At 47.9% G+C, this 21,390-nt stretch overlaps 2 protein-coding genes and 1 long non-coding RNA gene across 3 annotated transcripts; 1 reads left to right on the forward strand and 2 right to left on the reverse strand.

The window, feature by feature from the left end:
- Positions 1–9,555: 9,555 nt before the first annotated feature.
- Positions 9,556–10,015, reverse strand: LOC125506402 (histone H4). The gene has a single exon (XM_048671221.1). The coding sequence runs from the start codon at positions 9,962–9,964 to the stop codon at positions 9,653–9,655; it is 312 nt and encodes a 103-aa protein (XP_048527178.1). The 5' UTR covers positions 9,965–10,015; the 3' UTR covers positions 9,556–9,652.
- Positions 10,016–13,677: 3,662 nt separating this feature from the next.
- Positions 13,678–14,422, reverse strand: LOC125511446. The gene is made up of 2 exons (XR_007285005.1): positions 14,171–14,422; positions 13,678–14,077 (listed from the first exon to the last, which is right to left on the reverse strand). It is a non-coding gene; the product is annotated as an uncharacterized LOC125511446 (long non-coding RNA).
- A 6-nt stretch (positions 14,423–14,428) lies between these two features.
- Positions 14,429–19,193, forward strand: LOC125511445 (receptor kinase-like protein Xa21). Its single transcript, XM_048676824.1, has 2 exons — positions 14,429–18,642; positions 18,749–19,193. The coding sequence occupies exons 1-2, from the start codon at positions 15,600–15,602 to the stop codon at positions 19,129–19,131; spliced, it is 3,426 nt and encodes a 1,141-aa protein (XP_048532781.1). The 5' UTR covers positions 14,429–15,599; the 3' UTR covers positions 19,132–19,193.
- Positions 19,194–21,390: the final 2,197 nt, after the last annotated feature.

Raw genomic sequence — 21,390 nt, forward strand, 5'->3', positions numbered from 1 at the left:
TCTTCAACAACTTCATAGAACTATAGCAGCAACATACGTAGATCATTAGTAGTAGCTTAAACTTAGTATTAGCTTCTAGATCTACTACTGCTTACTGGGAAACACATGTTTTGATGATAACAGCACATGTTTGACTACCTTATGCTCTTCGAATTTTAAGCCTGGATTCTAATAAACATATACTCATAGCTTGTGGCAGTAACTGTAAAAACGAGACTGTCATTTATAACAGAGAAAGCTATCAATTTAGAGAACAGGAAACACAATGAAACTAATCCAAGCAAACATAAGTACTAGAGCACACACAAGGGGAGAAAACAAACGTCCGTCCTTGATATTCGCATAGCATATCTTGTTTTACACAGATCAGAGAAGAATAACTTGGATGAGCAATAAGTTCACAAAAAGATGCATGCCTACTGCCTACGGAGCTTGAAGCAGAACAAGCAAAAGCATAAACGTGGGGAAAACATGACAAAAATGCAGTCTTGAGCACAGGAAAAGGAATTATGGAACTGAGGTCAACATCGAACAGAAAGTTGGGCTATTCCCTTTAATCATTGGATACTTCAAATAAATTTGTAAGACATGATGAGGGAACTTGCACATGTTTAACATGCTTGCTTGTCTCATGATGAAATTGAGAAAACAAGAAATCTTGTTAGGTTCTTTTTTGAGGATCAAATCTTGTTGGCTTCAAAATTTATCCAGCCTGACATCGCAACAATTTAGCACTTACCGTATGATACAGTTCAGTCTGAAATTAGGAACATGCTGTGTGACCGCTGTCTTGATTTTACTATGGATGGAAAATTATCTTTAACGAAACAACTGCGCTGAAAGGCTAAAGTATATTTGCAGGTAACCGTTTCTAAGCAGAAAAGATCAGCTGCTTAAGTGGTCGGTTCCTCTTGAAAGAAGTAACGTCATGATACCAGCATCAGGGTATCCAGCACCATGAAAGGCGAAAAGGATGATAAGGATAAAAAGAAGCAGTCGTTTTCAGTTCTGCTGCAAAACAAAATGGCACCATTGTAAGTACTACCTCATAATTAGCTGCATGAACTCATAGTGAGGATAAAGATGAAGTCAAAAGAAGTCAGATGTAGGATACAACGTCAAAAGAAGCTGCATGAACTCATAGTGAGGATAAAGATGTAGTGAGATGCCTATGGGCTTTCGATCCTATTTTTTAGTCATCTGTCCCCATATTACATGAGCTGCTGAATCAAGTCCATAAAGAGTTGGCAGTCATAGTGGTGTAAAGAAGGTTCACACTGAAGCATTGTCCACTTTTTACTTACCATGGATCAAATTTCATTTACGCATTCACATTACTTGTTCCAAAATTACTAGTGCTAGAGCACTATTAAGAATAGTACATATTATTTAATAATACATTTAAGATTCAGTGATGTTATGGCCGGTTTAGCTAGGCCCACAGGGCAATCTTAGCACACAAGTTATCTTAGGTTAATTCTTACGCAAGTTATCTTAGGTTAATTCTTATGCAAGTTATCTAGGTTATAAATATAGGCTCTAAGACTCTTTTTAGAATTAAGCAATAAGAATATTATTATCCCTATTGCCCGGCTCCCAAGGAGCCGGAACCCTAGCCGCCTCTAACCCTAGCCGCCGCCGCCATCTCCCTCCGACGCGACGACGCCCAGCCGCCGGCGCGCCCAATCATCGCCCCGTCCCACTCCATCCTTACCCTACAACCTCCGGAGTAGGTCCGGTAGGACCCCTGGTTCTACCAATTTGGTATCCAGAGACTCGGGTTCGATCATGTCGTCATCAACACCCACGCCGCCGCTGCCCATCATCACCACCGCCCCGATGACCACTGCCAGGTCCCCAACGCCGCCGGCCCCGATCACCTCCGCGCCGCCGGCCCCCGTCACTTCCGCGCCACCGACAACCTCCGTCTTCACGCCGTAGGAGATGACCAGCACCCTGCGGGACCTCGTGACGGCCGTCCAGGGCATCTCCCTGTACTTGGCCGGCTCGCACAGCACCCTGCCGGCTACGGGCCCCGCCTACAGCCACCCAGCGATGCACTGGCCGATCCAGAACGCGTCGGGCCCGAGCGGGACGCCCCTGCTGCCGTTCCAGGCGGGCTACACCAGCGGGCCGCCGCCGCTGCTGCACCTGCCCTGGTACTAGGTACCCGCGGCGATCGTCGGGGCCCATCCGTCGCTCCAGCTGTCGCCCGCCCCAGCGACGTCCTGGTCGCAGTGGCCCGCGCCGGTTCTCGCGGCGCCACCCGCGCCTCCCGCGCCCGCCTCAGCGCCGCAATGGCCGCACTGGCCCGCGCCGGCCCCAGCCGCGCCAACCGCATGCCCGCTCCGGTCCAGCTCCCACCGCCGCCGCCCAGCTCCGGACTGGGCCAGTCCACACCGGGAGGACTTCCGATCCAGCAGGTCCGGTTTCCGCCGTCACCGTCCCCGATCCCGGCCTGGCTAACTGGGACGTCGCCACCGCCAGTTTACACAGAGGCCGGGACCCGCCGGTACCCATGCTGCAGTCTGGGGCCTCGTCCGACTCCGCGGGGGCCTACGACGGCCTCCCCACCGTTGACCGGCCGCCGTCATCATCACTGCTCCGCACCGCCAAGCCGGTCGGCCATGGCGTGCCGACCCAGACGCCGCCACGGTTCACCAAGATCGATTTCGCCACTTATGACGGCACGGAGGACCCGCTTAACTGGCTCAACCAGTGTGAGCAGTTTTTCCGTGGCCAGCGCACGCTCGTGTCGGAGCGCACTTGGCTGGCATCCTACCACCTCCGCGGTGCAGCCCAGACCTGGTACTATGCCCTCGAGCAGGACGAGGGCAACATGCCCCCTTGGGAGCGCTTCCGCGAGCTCTGCCTCCTTCGCTTTGGGCCTCCAGTTCGCGGGAGCCGCCTGGCGGAGCTCGGCCGCCTTCCCTTCACCTCCACGGTGCAGGACTTCGCCGACCGTTTCCAGGCCCTGGCATGCCATGCGTCGGGCGTGATGGCGCAGCAGCGGGCCGACCTCTTTGTCGGTGGACTTCCGGATCACATCCGCTGGACGTGAAGTTTCGGGGACCCCAGGATCTCCAGTCGGCCATGTACTACGCCCGCGCGTTCGAGCGGCGCACGGTGGCCATCCAGCAGGAATCACCGTCTCGGACCGCTGGGTCGCTACCCGGGCCGGATTCCGCGCAGGGTCGGCCTACAAAGGCTTCTGCGACACCCCTCGCCGCGACCGCGGCGCGCCCGTTCTGCCGGCTCACCTCAGGCGAGCTACTCGAGCGTCGCCACCAAGGGTTGTGCTTCAACTGCGACGAGCCCTACATGCCCGGCCATGCCTGCCCGCGACTCTTCTACTTGGATGTTGCAGACTACATTCCGGAGGACGCCGTCGCCGCCGACCTGGCCGCCCCAGCTGTCGAGAAGGTGTATGACACTGGTTGATCGCCTCGAGGAGTTCCGCCAGCGCTTCCCCACCTTACAGCTCGAGGACGAGCTGTTTGTGTAGGCGGGGAGAAGTGTTATGGCCGGTTTAGCTAGGCCCACCGGATAATCTTAGCCCACAAGTTATCTTAGGTTAATTCTTATGCAAGTTATCTTAGGTTAATTCTTATGCAAGTTATCTAGGTTATAAATATAGGCTGTAAGACTCTTTTTGGAATTAAGCAATAAGAATATTATTATCCCTATTGCCCGGCTCCTAGAGGAGCCGGAACCCTAGCCGCCGCCATCTCCCTCCAATGCGACGGCGCCCAGCCGCCGGCGCGCCCAATCATCGCCCCGTCCTACTCCATCCTTCCCCTACAACCTCTGGAGCAGGTCCTGTAGGACCCCTGGTTCTACCAAGTGAGCTGTAAAATAAATAGGACTTGCCATCAAGTACTGCTAATGCCTCACAACACAACTCAAGCAAAAGAAGTTGTATTTAACTACAACAGCAGCTCCAGTTTTCTGAACAGAGGTATAAAGTTAACAGTCACTGCAATTTCAAGTTGCTTTTACAATGAGACCCCACAGCAAGTTCATAAGTCATAACTACCATGTTGGCATGAAACTGCTTTCGAGAGCAGTTACAACTTTTTCATCATAGATCCGAGGTTTTACGAACAGGGTATTAATATCTCCAACAACTAAGTGATTTTACCGAGTGATTGACAAAAAACTACCACATTTCACGTATCCGTCCCACAGAACTACCACATTTTGAAAACTGACCAAAAACTCCAGATTAGTAATAATTTCGTGACAAAAAACTACCACTTTCGTAAAATAGCCATTTTAGACGGTTTAAACACGTTTATGACAGGAGGGGCCCGTTTGTCAGGGCCGACGTGGCGGAAATCACCAACTTGGTTTATTTTGACTGCCATGTTGACCGTTATGACGGGTGGGGCCCATATGTCACTCTTCTTCTTCCTCCTCTTTCCCTCTCTGACATTTTAACAAACACTTCATGTGCATCAGTCGAGCACGCATGTGGTCGGGCAGGGCGTCGCCGCTCCGCCATCGCATCCACCCAGCCCGTTGCCGGAGTGGTCCGTCCATGCCAAAGACCTCCTCCTCCGCGCGAAAGAAGCCGGCTCCGGCGCCCTCAGGCCAGTGCTCGCCCGCGCCGCCCACGGGCACCTCCTCTCCTATGCTCCGCGCGCTCCTCCTCCTCGTCCTCTTCTCGACGGCCAGCGTCCACGACACGTCCAACTCCGGTGTCGCGCCCTGTCCGCTGCTGGACCCGGGAACGCCGCCGATGAACCTCGGGTGGAGCGCGCGGCTGCGCATCGCGCGCGGCATGGCGAGAGGCCTGGCATACCTCCACGACAAGAGCCTGCCGACCTGTCGCCGCCGCCGCCCGGAGCAGGAGGAGGGGCAAGCCCGTTGGCCGGCGTCGGGCCTTCCTCCTCCGCCGAGGCGGCCGCGCATTACCGGGCACCAAGGCGGCCAAGAACACGACGAAGTCGAGCACCAAGTGGGACGTGTACTAGTTCGCCATGCTGCTGCTGGAGCTGGTGGCCGGGCGAGCGCTGACGAGCGTGGAGCTCTGCCAGTGGGCGGCGGGGGAGGACAAGGGGCAGCAGGCGTTCTGGTTGGCCGACGCGGCACTGCGGGGGGAGATGGAGGGCAGGGAGGAGACGCTGGCGAGCTGCCTGAGGCTGGGGTTCGCGACCAGGCTCGCGGCGGCCAACGCCACGAGCTTGCAGACAAGGCCACCGGCGACGCGGTAGGGCGAGCTCCGCGTCCTCGACAGCGTGCCCATGCTCTGTTTCACCACGCGGGTACGAACACCAAGTGTTCGTTGAAATGCTTAAGAGAGAAAGAGGATGAGGAAGAAGAAGGTAGATGCTGACATGTGGGACCCACCTGTAATAACGGTTAATCTAACTGTCGAAATAAACGGAGGTAACTTTTCCGCCACATCAGCTCTGACACGCGGGTCCCGCATGTCATAAACAGGTTTAAAATCATAAAAACGGTCATCAACTCAACCTGGTAGTTTTTTGTCACAAAATTATCACTAATCTGGAGTTTTTGATCAGTTTTCAAAATGTGGTAGTCTGTAGGACGGATACGTGAAATGTGGTAGTTTTTTGTCAATTACTCGATTTTACCCGAGCGGCCAAGTTGCAAAGGCCTATGTTCCAAAAGCCAGATTATGCACCAAATAGTACCCAATTAAAATGCCCCACTAACGCACTGAATTCTGTTGCACTCTAACACATGTCATTTTCGTTACATGAGTCACTTTCAGGTTCTGAGTACAGTTGGAGAGAGCAGTTTCTCCCTCTAAAACTAGTTACAAACCGGAAATTTTAGTTTGTAATACCTCCAAATTTCCTCCTGGGTTGATCTTGGCAGTCAGCAGACACCAGTTGCAGAAATTGTAAAGTTGATAAAGAAAAGCTAACTAAAACACAAAGCCAGAGGCCTACACAGATATTTGTTTAGAACTGCCTTAGTCACCACAGTTAGCACATCCATGCCCACCAACTCGTGCAACGCTGCATGATAACTGCAGATTGCAGAATACAGAAGTTGTGTTGGGCTCTGTTTACCCTCCATCCATTATAAACATGTCGTACTTTTAATTGTGTTAGTTACATATTCATAAATGAATAAATAAAACTTGAAACAACATTACATATTCATTATGTAGTAAAAGTTTGAGATACCCCAAGAAGAATAAGTTGAATATAGTCACATATCAAATGGAAAATAATACCTTCAAGCACACCTAAATTCACGAAGTTATGGGCACTGCAGACATAGTAGCGCAGAGGTGTTAATAATAATGGAACAGCGACAGATTACATAGCTTTTTCTTCTAAAACAGAATTAACTAGAAAGCTCTGAGCACTGCAGACATAGGGATCGTGTTTATATGCTAAATCACAGTCAAAAAACCTCATTTCTGTATAAATACAGTGTAGTAGCTTGAGCCCATCATAAAACAGAGAATATAATCAACCACTTAGCATTTTTTGTTGGAAGGTACGTGCTCCATATAATTTCTTTTGGTTTCTAAGCATTTATACTACTAAAAGATTGGCATAAGCATGGTCAACAGTGCCAGGACGGCAAGATCAGTAACGACACAAGTATACCAGCAGCCTGGAAGTATTTTGACCTATGCCTGTGTGTGTCCCAGATCACTGGGAAATGGTACAAGAGACTATTTGTTGAGTCTGTGCAACAATACTAGTTCAGATGTCATTTTATCACTGACGAGACAAAGATGTGTCAGAGATGAGTGAAAACAGTTTACGGTAGATGTTTTCTTCTAACTGACATTTACAGAGCTAGCACATATCAATAGGACTGGTGACAACACACTTAATTCAGAGAGTATTGCTGCCTAAACAGATACAAAGGCCATTTATCATTTGCTAGCTTCATCCATTTCAAGATAAAATATGCTACCACAAATCATCCCATATACTCATCTCGTCAGTGCCACGCTGTGATGCAACTATATCAAAACATAATAAGTGTGCTTCCAGGGAAACCTCGCACCAAATAAGTGTTGGAATGTGTGGGCTTCGGCGAATGATACCTTAAATCTCAAAGGCACATGTATACAGTATACTTCTTCTTTCCTTGCCACTTTCTACTGCTCAGTTCGTTTATCCTCTATTCCTCTTCTCTTTTGTCTGTACCAAATACAATAGCTAATTCAAGTGCCCTACATCAAGAAATACAATCTTCTGTTCAGTGAAGCATAGTATAAGATGTCCTTCAGTAATACTAGTACAAAACAGTAAGCAACATTTTGAGCAATAATAATGATTAAAACAGACCACTGCAACAGTTATTTTTCTGCTAGTTTTGGCCATCAAATATCTTTTTGATGCCTCCGTTCATCATTCTGCAAACCAAGACGGTATTCATAACAAACATGACCATTACTTTTTTTATTTAGCTGTCAATAGAAAATGTATATAATGAGATGAAAAAATATGAAATATCTAGCAATAACATCTGTGGAGGATGAATCCAGATAAGTTTTTGTGTATTAGCAATTAAAAGTTTAGGAATGTTGACAGCACAGATTCTAAAATGGAATCTAAGGAAAATTCTCCTCAAATGGCACGCTAGTATCATAGATAGTACTACATTTGGCTACAAACAGGTCTAAACACCATTATTTCAATGCATATTCTCTGCCTTTACAGTGTTCATTCAAACTCCTCCATATAACAACTGTCGGTTCTGACAACATCCCACCATCACCTGTTCATCTGTTTTTCTGACATAAATGTTACATAATTCACTGTTTTTTCCCTTACTATGGCGGTGTGGCCTCAAAACCAGAAACTGTTTTATCAGCTGATATGCCAGTTACACAGCAAAGTGTCGAATATAACAACTATAATTGCTACCTCCCACTGCACACCATCGCCTGACACTCTTGAATTAATAAGTCTAGTAATGTCTGAAGTTGGCCATTCAGACCATACTAAACAAAAGAGTACCATAAGACCCTAGGTCTTAGCCGTTTCCAAATTAATAAAGGGGCATGTCCAATTTACAGGGGCATACCAAGCTTTAGCCCTCACACAACTTCACTATATTAACAATCATCATACTCTCATGGACAGTGTCGGAGCCAGGATTCGAGTATAGGGGGGCCGAGTACGTATATTGATCTAATCTCGTTGGTAATTACTCGTCGCTCCTACTAAAATTGTCGATCGTTGGGGGGGCAGGCCCCTGCTCGTCCCCCCCCTGGCTCCGCCCCTGCTCATGGAAACGATATGAAATCAGATTGCCAAGCAAGTACTGACGTATAACTAGACACTTCATACAGGTTGTAGCATAGTACACAAGAAGCAAGTAGCAGTAAAGCAAAGTTACCTGCAGTCTTATTGAGACTGAGATACTTGGACATCTCAGTGGTGCGGTTGCGCGTGTCAGTGAAGTCTTTTCCGGCAACAAGCTTGCCCACTCCTCGCAATGTCTTCTTCCTCAAATCAACAGCAATCACCACTTCCATCTCGCCAGCGGAGCATGCCTTGGACAGCAGGTACACAACAACATCATCATCCATACTCATTGTGGGGAAACCCGCGGCGAGGACTGAGGACTGACAGCAACATGGACTCGGTGGGCTCACTGTCACTGATACTGCCTGGCGTTCCAGGCAGCAGCTTGTAGTGCAATGGCTCGACGACGATCTCATCGACATAGACAGTGCAGCCAGGGCTCCAGTCCTTCCATGAAAGGATCGGGATCGGCATGCTCCATGTGGTGGCCTTCCAGCCATCGCAGTGGGGTTGATGGCGTGGCTTCTAGTGGAAGCCTTCCGGGTAGGTCTCAGGTGGGTGGTACTCCTCGGCGGTCACCACGTCCTCCGCAGGCCAGTTTCCACGGCCACAAACCAGTGCCCGGCTCCACCAGCATGCACACTGATCACCACCGCCGTGGCTTATTCCAACACACTTGTGGTAGGTGTAAGATGCCTAGTTGCCCCTGGCCGGCTGCGGCAGAGGCACGTCGTGGAGCACGGGATTTTCGTCGAACACGTTGCATACGAGGATGCCGCGCCAGAGGTCAACCCAGCAAACCGTGCCACGCGGGCCTCCGAGCGTGATCACCTTGTTCATCTCATGGTACCGCCCTGTCTCCACCACCGGGCGGCCACACCCTGTCCCGGAGCGGCTCGGCCACCTGCACAATTCTGGAGCGCCACCCCTCGGCGGAGCGGTACAGGCAGAGCTTGAACAGCACCGGCTCCTTGAGCATGCCGTCGTCCCTGAGCGGCATCCTGCGGGACGTCTTCCGGAGGGTGGCGATGGCGTACCCGTCGCCGCCGCCGCAGCGCAAGAGGGCGGCGTCGGTGTCGAGGAAGACGTTGCCGTCCGGGTTCGGGAGGAGGTCCAGCGACGGGTGCTGCGGGTAGAGGAAGTAGTCGGAGCAGCGCAAGCCGGGCCGCGCGTAGCGTAGCGGTGCAGGGAGACGCGGAGCAGCACGAGGTCAGCCTCCGCGGCACCGAGGCCGGGGCTACGACGGATTCGTGGCGACCAGAACGAAACATAACACAGATCGACAGACGAACCACACGAGATATACTGAACAGCAACAGCGAATCCATTGATTAATCTGAAACCATATGCATCACATTACATCACATCGGCAACCCCTAACAATGGAGGAACACGCGGGATCAGCCTCCGAATCCGTAGAGGGTGCGTCCCTGTCGCTTGAGGGCGTAGACGACGTCCATGGCGGTGACGGTCTTGCGGCGGGCGTGCTCGGTGTAGGTGACGGCGTCGCGGATGACGTTCTCGAGGAAGATCTTGAGCACGCCGCGGGTCTCCTCGTAGATGAGCCCGGAGATGCGCTTCACGCCGCCCCGCCGCGCGAGACGCCGGATGGCCGGCTTGGTGATGCCCTGGATGTTGTCGCGCAGCACCTTCCGGTGGCGCTTGGCGCCGCCCTTGCCCAGCCCCTTGCCTCCCTTGCCGCGGCCCGACATCGCTGGCTGACGAGGTCGCCGGTGGTGGGGAATTTGGTTGGTGTGGAGGAGAAGCTGGCGGCTGGGGCGTATTTGTAGCGGACGGGGCGGGGAGTTTGGGCGCGGAGGTGAAAGCGAGCGATCCGTGGGAGGCGGGGTTTGGAGCGTCGGGATTGGACGTGGGTGGGAGGGCTGGATCGGTGACGTGGCGAGGAGGCGGGTTCGATCCGTGGGACTGGAAACGGGGGGATGTGATTGGTTGATAGTGGGGAAGTTGGATTGCTGTGACGAGATGCAGTTTTTTTTTCCTATAGGGAAGAACATCGTCAGAGGAGTGGCCTGATCTGATCTCCCGGTGTTTTCTTCAGATGGTCCCGATGTGGGCTGGGAATCGTGGTGTGACGCCGTCGTACTTTGGGCCGGCCGAGGTTTTCGTTTGGTCGCCGGTTTTTCTCTTGCCCGTGAAAACACGTCGGGTTTCTATTTCCTCGGTCAGTCCCTTCGTCGCCACTGAAATTTCAAAAATGTTCTGTTTTAATAAATAATTCGTGTTTTCAAATTTTGTTTGGAATTCCGTTTCTTCCTTCTTTTATCAAAAAAGATTAGGATTCAAATTTTCTTTACAATTTTCAAATTTTTTTTCTTTTTAATTTTTTTTGGAAAAATGCTCAAATTTAATAAACTTGTACGGATTTTAAATAAAATGTTTGCACTTTTACAAACATTCTTTCTTATATGGAAAACCGAATAAAAAAATAGACGCTACAGTGACTGTTTCAGCGACAACTACGCTACGTAAAATGCTCAAAAAGCAGACGTTGTTACAATGAGTTGTAGTCTTTTTATACTTAATGTTTTACCTTCTATAAAACTATGGTACACAAGTGTGTTAGGATCTTACAAGATGCGCACCAAAGACGACGGTACTAGATAGGCAACACTGACAGTTAAGGATCTTGTTCTCGTTCGACTCAGTGCACTTGATGTTGCGATAAAATTGACAGAGAGAAGAAGGGGATCGATTTTTCTTTCTCGAGGCAAGAAAGGGGTCAGGTGGAGAGTTGAGAAAGAAGAGAGGTAGCCTCCCTATCCTTCTGGGACCCCTTCCTTGTGTCCTCGTGGTTGGCCCTTCCCAGGCCCATGAAGCGACGGTGGGGACGCTCGTGGATTACGAGCGGAGGGAAGCTTTTTTTTCTAAGAAAACATCCAATCTCTTCATCTTTAATCATGACGGTACAAAAAAAGATCATTGATCCACACAGATTATTGATACTCTTGTCTCTCAAAAAAAAAGATCGTTGATCCTCTTTTAACTTGGGCGGGTTTGCAAAGAACATATATGAGCTACAAGTTTGATATGGTCTGACCCCATTCGTTAATATATGACCGGGTCTTCATGACTGCTGACTGGGAGACTCATTTTCCCGTTCTACTCTTACTGCAAATATACACATCGGATCGAATCATACTCAGCTGTTGTGGGTTCTAGGGAATCTTGCCGTAGGCCTCTGGCCGCTTCATTTGTCCCAACGCTTGACAATAAGAATCCAACAGTATGACACCTCTGTTGCACCTAAACCACTTGCTTTGAAAAACAACAAGCTATCCTATGCAAATAAAAGGTGGTTAATGCATGGAGCTGATGAAGCCACTTGAATTCCACCAATCTGAGATAACTGATCTGTAGATTTGAGGAAGCCCGAAGAGCCCTCTGTTGGCAACAAGAACATGTAAGATGATATGGGGCCTTCCTGACGGGTACCTCTCGATGATTTAAAATCCTCAAACTTCTTACCATTCAACAAAATTGAGTATGAGACAGATTTGATAAGATTCATCACAATTACATCCATTCTGTCAGCAAAACCCTGTTTAAGCATAATTGCCTCTAGATAGGCCCACTCCAGTCTGTCATATGCCTTCATCATGTCCAATTTCAGTGCATAATGACGGTGCTTTAAAGCTTTTTCATATTCATGAAGTGTAAACACTCATCCGCAACAAATTTTTTTTTACTTTGTGATGAGATGGCCAGGAACAAAGCAGACCATTCATCTAAAATAATCTCCGGACGCACTTCTTTCAACCTACTAGCAATCACTTTAGAAGCAATCTTATAAAGGACAATGCAAAGGCTTATGGGGTGGAATTGTGTAAGAAAGATTGAATTCTTTACCTTGGGAGTCAAAACCAGACATGTATTGTTGATGCTCTCCACACTCTTCAGCCTCGACAATTCGAAGAACAACCTTTGTCACCTCATCCCCACGGATATCCTACTGTTTCTGAAAAAAGTGTTCCGGGAATCCATCCGGCCGGGTCTTTTAGTAGGGAACATTTGAAACAAAGCATTTTTTACCTCTTTGACTGTATAAGGAATTGACAAAAAGGCACCCATTTCAAGGGTGCTTTTATTTGGGACAGAGTTTAAAACTTCTAGCATATTTGACACTCCTTCAGAGTGAATAGCTCCTTAAAGAATGAGTTGTAACTGCCTCCAACTCAATTTGGTCGTCAATCACCCCACCATTCGCTCTAGCAAGGGATTTTATCACAAAAAAAAATCCCTCTGCGCAGGGAGGTTCAAAGATGAACATGTATTTTTATCACCATGAGCAAGGCGTTCAACTTTTGATCTTTTCTTCCAAAGGACCTCCTCCGTGTAGTATAATTTCACAAGGCGCTCTGACGCTCTGTGGTCTTCAACTTGACATGAATAGGGCCAACACGAGCAGGAACATTGCGCATAATCTCCAACTCTCTATTCAGTTATTTAATCTCCACTCTCACACTTTCGAAAGTTTGCCGATCCCAGTTTGCAAGGCCTGACAGCGACAGAAGTTTCTCATGCACCTCCTTAACTGGCATGCTTGAAGGATTCTTCTTCCATCCTGATTCAACAAAAAGAAAATCAGTTTGGGGTGCGTCTTCCACATAAGTTCATATTTAAAAGGACATACCCCCTCCTCCCTCAAAAACTCATCAGAAAACTTGATCATCAACGGTACATGATCGGGGCAAGCCGCTATTTCATGATCTAGCTGGGCCGAAGGGAATATAGCACACCACGAAGGATCAGCTACTGCTCTGTCCAGTCTGACTCTAGTACAGGATCCACGCGCCAGCGACTTTTTTCTCAAATGTCCATGGCTTACCAGAATAGCCTAGATCAGCCAAGCCACATATATCCAACGCATCCCTGAAGCCATCAAGCTGCTACTGGCTTCGCTGACCAATCCCCTCGTGCTCGGAGTGATGAAGAACCTCGTTAAAGTCTCCAATCACGAGCCATGGCTGGAGGCAATAGATTTCAGAGTTCTGTACCCTTCCAGGACTTGAGCTTCCCCATAGATGCATGACAAACGCCATGGCTCAGAACCCAGCTCTTCAACGACCGCATCTGTATGATATTTTGAGTACCCTTTGACTTCAAGCTTTATTTTCTCGTTCCAAATTAAAGATTACAAGACCTCCACTCCGGCCCAAATTACTAACACCAAAAACCAAAAGAAAGCGATAAAAGCTCAGCACGTGCTCTGTCCAATTGAGCTTCATACTAAACACAACACTGTTGGGGCAAATTTATTCAGCAAACTGAGTTTATACTCTGTCCAATTGAGTTTATATTAAACACAACACAGCACGTGCTCCTGCAAGCTAAGGAAGGTAAGATAGCTCCACAGCCGCTTCCCCTGCTGCGACATGACACATGAGTAGCACCAGCTGGGAGCACATAGACGCCATTAGTTTCTGTTAGGTTCCTCTTTGCTAACTAGCACTGATTCATATCCAGATACAAGGTTTTTGGGGAAGGAGATTGGGGATCTGGAGGAGGAAGAAGGGTAGGTTCGAGAGGGGAACAGGGGAACAGGGGAAGGGGAGAACAGATTACAGCCAAATGATAACTCAGATGCCTCACTCGTCTCAGCCCTCGGCTCACAGCTCCCACGTAGTTGGATCAAAACGGCGATTGGGCTTCCTCTTTCTCTTGGCCTTGTCGAGCCATCCTCTTTGGCCTTGGATGACGCTTTCCGCAGGGAGGGTCACCACAACCCGTATGAACCTTGTCCGTCTTCTTGGCCCGATCGACCTGAAGTATGCTCCCTGAACCATCAGGACGAGGTCCATCTGAAACTGCAATGCCATGGAGTATATATGTTAGCAAGAAGATGTGTGTAATTAATTACTGAATGGGTGCATGCAGAGTAGATAAGTAGCCGAGTGAACCTGGACCGGGTGGAGGATGCTGGACGGCCCGAGTGACTCGGGCTACTTGAGCAGCCAGAGGCGTAACAGTTATTCGCCCGACGGAGGATGAGGAGGAACGAGAGCTCAACAGACGTCCCTTCCCGTGCGACATGACTAGCTGGGAGCCCATATATGTCGCCATTGATTCTCACTTGCTACCTATGCAAAGGGACAGCTTAGTAGTCGATCAGTACTTGAGTAGTAGGTGGTTCTGTCACTGATGACTGCCTCCAAACAAGCCTCCTGCGTGGGTACTTATACATGCAGATTAATCTCACCAACGCACTCAGCTGAGCTATCTATTTCATTCTTACCCAGTGAACTACCACACGCGCTCGACTAGTCAAAATGACGAATAAATAGCGAATAATTAAAGAGGGAACACGGCTCATACCATCATGTGCGAAGACGAAGACGAGACTATGCTACAGCAGACCATACCCGTCAAAGAATAGAGAGAAGACTGCACTTCAGACAAAAATTGTGGCGCTGGCACAGTTTGGCTCATTGCGGATTTCTTTTTCAGAGTTGCTAGCTAGTAGCTACTACTTCCATAAGATTTCTGTTAAGTCTCAGTCGTCCGAGTCGAGTTACTCCATCTACCGGATTCGTCTCACCAAGGCACTCAGTTGAGATACCTATCTCACGCGTTCAACTAGTCAAAATAACGAATAAATATTGAATAATTAAACGCGTCCATTCATACCAACCATGTGCGAAGACGAAGACTGTGCTACTTCAGACCATACCCGTCAAAGAATAGGGAGAAGACTGCACTTGAGACAAATATTGTGGAGCTGGCCCAGTTTGGCTCAATGCGGATAGTTTTTGGAGTTAGCTATAGTAGCTAGTACCTATTGCTTCCATAAGATTTCTTTTGTGCCTCAGTCGTCCGAGCCCAGTTACTCTATTGCACTCGTATGCTGATTTTTTTTTTGGCCAGGGATAGTATATTCCCACTTGAAGTTGGAGAAACCATCTAGTTTGGCTGGAGAGGACCCCAACCAAACCATTATATTTGTTCTAACTATTAACCTGCATCCTCACCTTTGAAATTTTTCTCTTTCTCTCTCTTCTGAGGAAGCTTCTTGCCTCATTAATCAACCAGTGCTGAGCCTGCATGTTTTTTGCTTACAGTACGAGTAGTCAGTCAATCATATGCTTACCCTAAACTAGGTGTTAACTTTCTATCGTAAGTCACTTGGTTGCGTGTGTGTGCCAGCATCATCAGTGTCATCACACATTCTGTTATGGTATTGCGTACCTGCTCCTCCGTCAGAACTGAATGATCAAATTGCATTGCCGCCCTTCTATTTAAAGTGGGTGCAGTGAGCTGTACCATCACACCACACTTAAACATCCTGTTGCAAAGCGAGAGCTTCCATTCATCCAGGCCGATAGCAGAGTAATGGCAACTTTGTTGTTTCCAGGCCTCTGTCGGCTTCTCTACCTCTTCTTGGGTTTCTTCTGCAGCCTACCGTTACTAGGCATCTGCGATGAATCAGAGAGCGATAGACAAGCCCTCCTGTGCTTCAAGTCCGGGCTCTCAGCACCCGCCGGAGTTCTAACTTCATGGAGCAATGAGTCCATGGAGTTCTGCAACTGGCACGGGATCACCTGCGGTGCGATGTCCCCTCAGCGTGTCATCGTGCTGGACCTTGAATCCCAAGGCATCTCAGGCTCCATCCTTCCTTGCATTGCTAACCTCACTTGGCTGGCAAGGCTCCAGCTGTCCAACAACAGCTTCGGTGGTGGCGTGCCGTCCGAGCTTGGCCTGCTGAGCAGACTCACCAACCTCAACCTCAGCATGAACACTTTGGAAGGTACCATCCCGCCCCAACTCTCTGCATGTTTCCAACTTCAAGTCCTGGGCTTGAGGAAAAATTCCCTCAGTGGAGAGATCCCAGCTAGCCTTAGCCAATGCAAGCGCCTTCAAGAGATTAACCTTAGCAAAAACAAGCTCCAAGGGAGCATCCCTCCTGCTTTCGGAAACCTTCCTGAGCTGCGCATATTAGATCTGGCCAGCAACACACTTACCGGCAACATACCGCCATCTTTGGGCAGCTGCCGTCATCTCACATATGTTGATCTCGGGATCAATGCTCTTGGAGGGGTCATCCCTGAGTCCTTGGCAAATAGTTCATCTCTTCAAGTACTTAGGCTCATGAGCAATAGTCTTACTGGAGAACTCCCAAAGACTCTCCTCAACACTTTGTCACTTGGTGCCATTTGCCTCACACAGAACAATTTCGTTGGTTCCATACCTTCTGTTACTGTCACCTCTTCCCCTCTTAAGCATCTCTATTTAGGGGGAAACCATCTTTCAGGAAGAATACCTTCCTCACTAGGGAACCTTTCCTCCCTACTTCGTCTTCGTCTCACAAACAATCATTTAGTTGGGAGCATCCCGGAGAGCTTAGGTTATATTCCAGCATTAGAGATATTGACCTTGAGTACAAACAACCTATCTGGACCAGTTCCACCCTCTATATTCAACATGTCATCCCTGAAAAGTCTTAGCACATTTGACAACTCACTTGTTGGAATATTACCCTTTGATGTCGGCTACACCCTGCATAATGTCGAGGACTTAATACTCTCAGGAAACAATTTTGATGGACCAATCCCAGCCTCTCTTCTCAAAGCTTACCACCTCCGCTGGCTTGACTTGAACAATAATAGATTTATTGGATTCATACCATTCTTCGGCTCACTGCCAAATTTAGTGCACCTCGATTTGGCATCCAACGAGCTAGAAGCAGATGACTGGGGATTTGTCTCTTCACTATCTAACTGCTCCAGATTGAACATGCTGGCCCTGGATGGAAACAATCTCAATGGGAAATTGCCAAGTTCTATTGGAAATCTTTCAAATAGTCTTGACTCGTTGTGGCTGAATAGCAACCAAATTTCTGGACCTATACCACCGGAGATTGGCAACCTTAAGAGCCTCAGTATATTGTACATGGAATACAATTTTTTCACTGGTAATATACCACCAACAATTGGGAAATTGAACAAATTGGTCAAGCTATCCTTTGCGCATAACAGGCTTTCAGGTCAGATTCCAGATACTTTTGGCAATCTTGTCCAGCTGAGTATGCTGGAATTGGATCATAACAACTTCAGTGGAAGAATACCTGCAAGTATAGCACGATGCTCTCAACTCACCATACTCAACCTTGCTCACAACTCACTAGATGGGCGTATACCAAGCAAAATCTTGACAATCTCTACGCTTTCTATAGAGCTGGACTTGTCAAACAACTACTTGTCTGGAGGAATGTCTGATGAAGTTGGAAGTCTCCTTCATCTGAAGAAAATCAACATATCAAATAACAGGCTGACTGGCAACATCCCATCAACTCTCAGCCAGTGTGTTGACCTGGAGTATCTTGAGATGCAAAACAACTTATTTGAAGGAAGGATTCCGCAAACATTTGCCATCTTAGTCAGCATAAAACACATGGATATTTCTGGGAACAATTTGTCTGGAAATGTACCGGAGTTCCTCAAATCCTTGAAATCACTTCAAGACCTGAATTTATCCTTCAACCATTTTGATGGAGCAGTTCCGACAGGCGGTGTTTTTGACATCGCTGGTGCGGTTTCAATCGAAGGAAATGATCATCTGTGTACAATCATCCCAACGAGAGGTATGAATCTTTGTATGGCACTGGCTGATAGCAAAAGAAAGCAGAGGCTACTGGTTCTAGCCCTGGTGATTCTATTGCCAATTGTTGCTGCCACTGCAATCCTTTTCTCTTGTATTGTAACAATTTATTGGAGGAAACGGATGCAAGCAAATCCCCATTTGCAACATCACAATGAGAACATAAAGAAGATACAGAAGATATCATATGAAGACTTGGTACGGGCGACTGATAGGTTTTCTTCTGCAAACTTAATTGGTTCTGGATCATTTGGAAGGGTTTATAAGGGAAGTCTGCAGTTACAATCAGATCAAGTTGCCATCAAGATTTTTGACCTTGACATTAATGGGGCAGATAGGAGCTTCATAGCAGAGTGTGAAGCTCTAAGAAATGTTCGCCATCGGAATCTTGTAAAAATCATTACCTCATGCTCTTCTGTGGATCATACTGGGGCAGATTTCAAGGCCCTAGTATTCCCATACATGCCAAATGGGAATCTAGAAATGTGGTTACATGTAAAAGATCCTGAAGATGGTGAAAAGAATATTCTGAGTTTAAGCCAAAGGACTACCATAGCCTTGGATGTGGCAGTTGCTTTGGATTATCTTCACAATCAGTGTGCACCTCCAGTTATACATTGCGACTTGAAGCCAAGCAATATTCTTTTGGGCCTTGACATGGCTGCGTACGTCATCGACTTTGGCCTAGCAAGATTCTTGTTCAGCACAGCAAATGCACATCAAGATAGTTCAGCAAGTTTAAGACGCTTAAAAGGGACCATAGGATACATCCCACCAGGTGAGATAAGCTTTTTTGCAAGATATTGATTCTGTTTGTTCCTTATGGAGTTGTACAAATAATGACGATTCTCTAATTTTATTATGTTTTTTACATGTAAACGCAGAATATGGAATGAGCGAAGAGATATCAACCAAGGGTGATGTCTATAGCTTCGGAGTGCTTCTGTTACAACTGATAACAGGGCGTAGTCCAACTGATGAAAAATTTAACGATGGTATAAGCCTTCATGAATTTGTTGATAGAGCATTTACAAAGAATATTCATGAGGTTGTTGACCCTACAATGCTACAAGATAACAGCAATGCAACTGACATGATGGAGAATTGTGTTGTTCCACTTCTAAGAATAGGCCTCTCTTGCTCCATGGCATCACCCAAAGAGCGGCCCGATATGGGACAAATTTGTACTGAGATCCTTAGAATAAAGCATGTGGCCTCATACACATGCATGCTAGATAAAGCAAAGAATCGGCAGGGTAGTAGCTAGCAACAGAAGTTCATGTAAATAAGAGTAGTAATGTATATTATCTTATGTTTCTTTTTTTCTTTCTTTTTGAATCCACTTTGAGTCATTTCAGAGGAAGCTAATGCATCCATGTCAAATGGCTTTGCACCATATGTATGTGCTAGTGCTAATGTATGTTTTACTCATCTATACAAAGTAGGAGACATGTCGTTCTGATTTAAAGCGAGTCATCTATTCATACATAGGGCTGAGAGGAGTGAGTGAAGGGAAAAACTGGGACATAATAAATATCTTAAATGGACAAGCAAGTTTCACTTAGATGACTTAATAAGAGCTCAAAATAAATCAGTGTTCCAAACCTGATTTCCCAATGAATTTCTGAAACAAGGGCTTCTATTCAGCAGACAGATCTCCCCTTCCCATCTTGTGCAAATCTTTGTGAACTCTTAACGTAAGCAGAATAGTCAGCCGTGAGGCCCTTCCCATCAACTCATGCAGGAGACTTCCCGCCTCGATGATCGTCCCAGATTTGCGAAACAGCATGTGAGCAGGCTGTACTTCCTGTTTGTGGAGTGCTTATCCCTGGTTCTCATAGCCCCGACATGCTCGCAAGCATCTTCGATTCTCCTGGTATAAACATACCCCGATGTGTGGATTGTGATCCTCGGCGTCAGCATTCCAGGAACATCTGCCGTCTTGCCAAATCCATCTTCCCTGCTTTACAGGCGTGGTGTGTGAGGATCTCTTACGTCAGTGATTTCTGGATGTCATCAGGTTCAGACTTCAGACTTCAGACCACTCCATGGCCTCAACGAAGTCGCAGGCTTCAGTGGCTCCCCTTACTCATTTCATCGAACACCTGGCGGGAGCCCTGGATGTCGCCGGCCTCACACCTGGCCTCTAACATGACGTTTTAGTAGCTGGCCCTTCTCGATCACCCACACAGCCGCGTCGAACTCGCTGATCCAGGCCAGCGCCTTGAGCAGCGAGGGGCACGGGCCGCCGGCGCCGGTGCAAAGTTCTCAGAGTCGCCCTCACCGTGCCATCCACGCTCGACCTCGCCGCGGCCAAAAGGAACGCGAACGCCTGCTCGGTAAGGAGAGCCGCCGCGCTGACACTTGCTCGAGCGCGTGGGCAATAGCGGGGTGGTCGGCCAGCCTGCCGGCGTTCTCTTCTGGATGACAGGATGAGCAGGTTGTGGGCGCGGGCGCTCGGGGAGATGCCCTTCCCTTGTGTTGGGAGAGCTGGGCGAAGAAAGGCAGACGGGTATAAGAGAATTCATATTTTTCTTTTTCGTATATATGGAGGAAGCCTCGTTAGTAGAAACATATGAGTATTTTTCTTTCGAAAAAACTTCAATCTATTCATCAAATGTTATGGCATTACAAAAAAAACTCTGTAAATAACAAAAATCGCATTCATGTTCGTAGACCACTTAGCGATGACTATAAGCACCGGAGTGAGCCGAAGGCATCACCCCTCCTTTGTGGAAGTCAAGCAAATTTTGTCATAATAGACAATCGAGAAATCGTCATACTATGGACCCAAAGGACCAGCACATCAGAACAACAACCATTGCCGACAAAGGGAAGCATAGATCAGAAGGATGCTATTCATAGACACATGAACACGGACCAATAAGACCCGATCCACACGGATCCAATAAGACAAACGCCGACCAGATCCGTTGGAGACGCACATCCACATGTCGATCGACAATATGAGACTCGCCACTGAGATGGGGGCTAGGTGGGAAGAACCTTGTTCCATCTTCAGGGAGCCACCGCCGTCTCGCCTTTCTGAGCAAGACACAACCCTAAACAGACTAAAAAGCACCAAAAAATAAGGTGAAGCCCATCCACTGGCAATGGCCAAGATCCACCACACCTCCATGGCCCTAAGGCCACAGAGGACAAGGCAGATTGGCGTCGACACCAGGGGGAGGCGGAGAAACCCTAGAATGATGGGAGCCTCTCGTGGGATCGATACTCTTATTTTGACAAGGCTACATTTGCAAGGCATCACTCACCTGACATGGTTATTACTATCCCATAATACAAATTTCCTCAAGTGTTCATCTAATATAATTCTCTTTTATTTTTCGTTGTTCCTGACTTCTTGGCCCCAGGCTCCATCATGCCTCTTTTATATTGGCACATCATATTGTGCACTAGATCAGGCTCTGAATCTGGCGTGGATCATTCCTTTACAAAAAGCATCACTTTCTCAAAGGTCAAGATCTTTGTTTGATAGCTTATGTGCAATCACCTCCTCCTCATG

Source organism: Triticum urartu, chromosome 5 (assembly GCF_003073215.2).
Source record: "Triticum urartu cultivar G1812 chromosome 5, Tu2.1, whole genome shotgun sequence".
Classification (NCBI taxonomy): domain Eukaryota; kingdom Viridiplantae; phylum Streptophyta; class Magnoliopsida; order Poales; family Poaceae; genus Triticum; species Triticum urartu.

Bases quoted from the DNA above. Each gene is read 5' to 3' on its own strand.
- LOC125506402 (XM_048671221.1), bottom strand. From the start codon at position 9,964: ATGTCGGGCCGCGGCAAGGGAGGCAAGGGGCTGGGCAAGGGCGGCGCC.
- LOC125511445 (XM_048676824.1), top strand. From the start codon at position 15,600: ATGGCAACTTTGTTGTTTCCAGGCCTCTGTCGGCTTCTCTACCTCTTC. The intron at 18,643-18,748 runs GTGAGATAAGCT...ATGTAAACGCAG, and splicing joins CATAGGATACATCCCACCAG to AATATGGAATGAGCGAAGAG.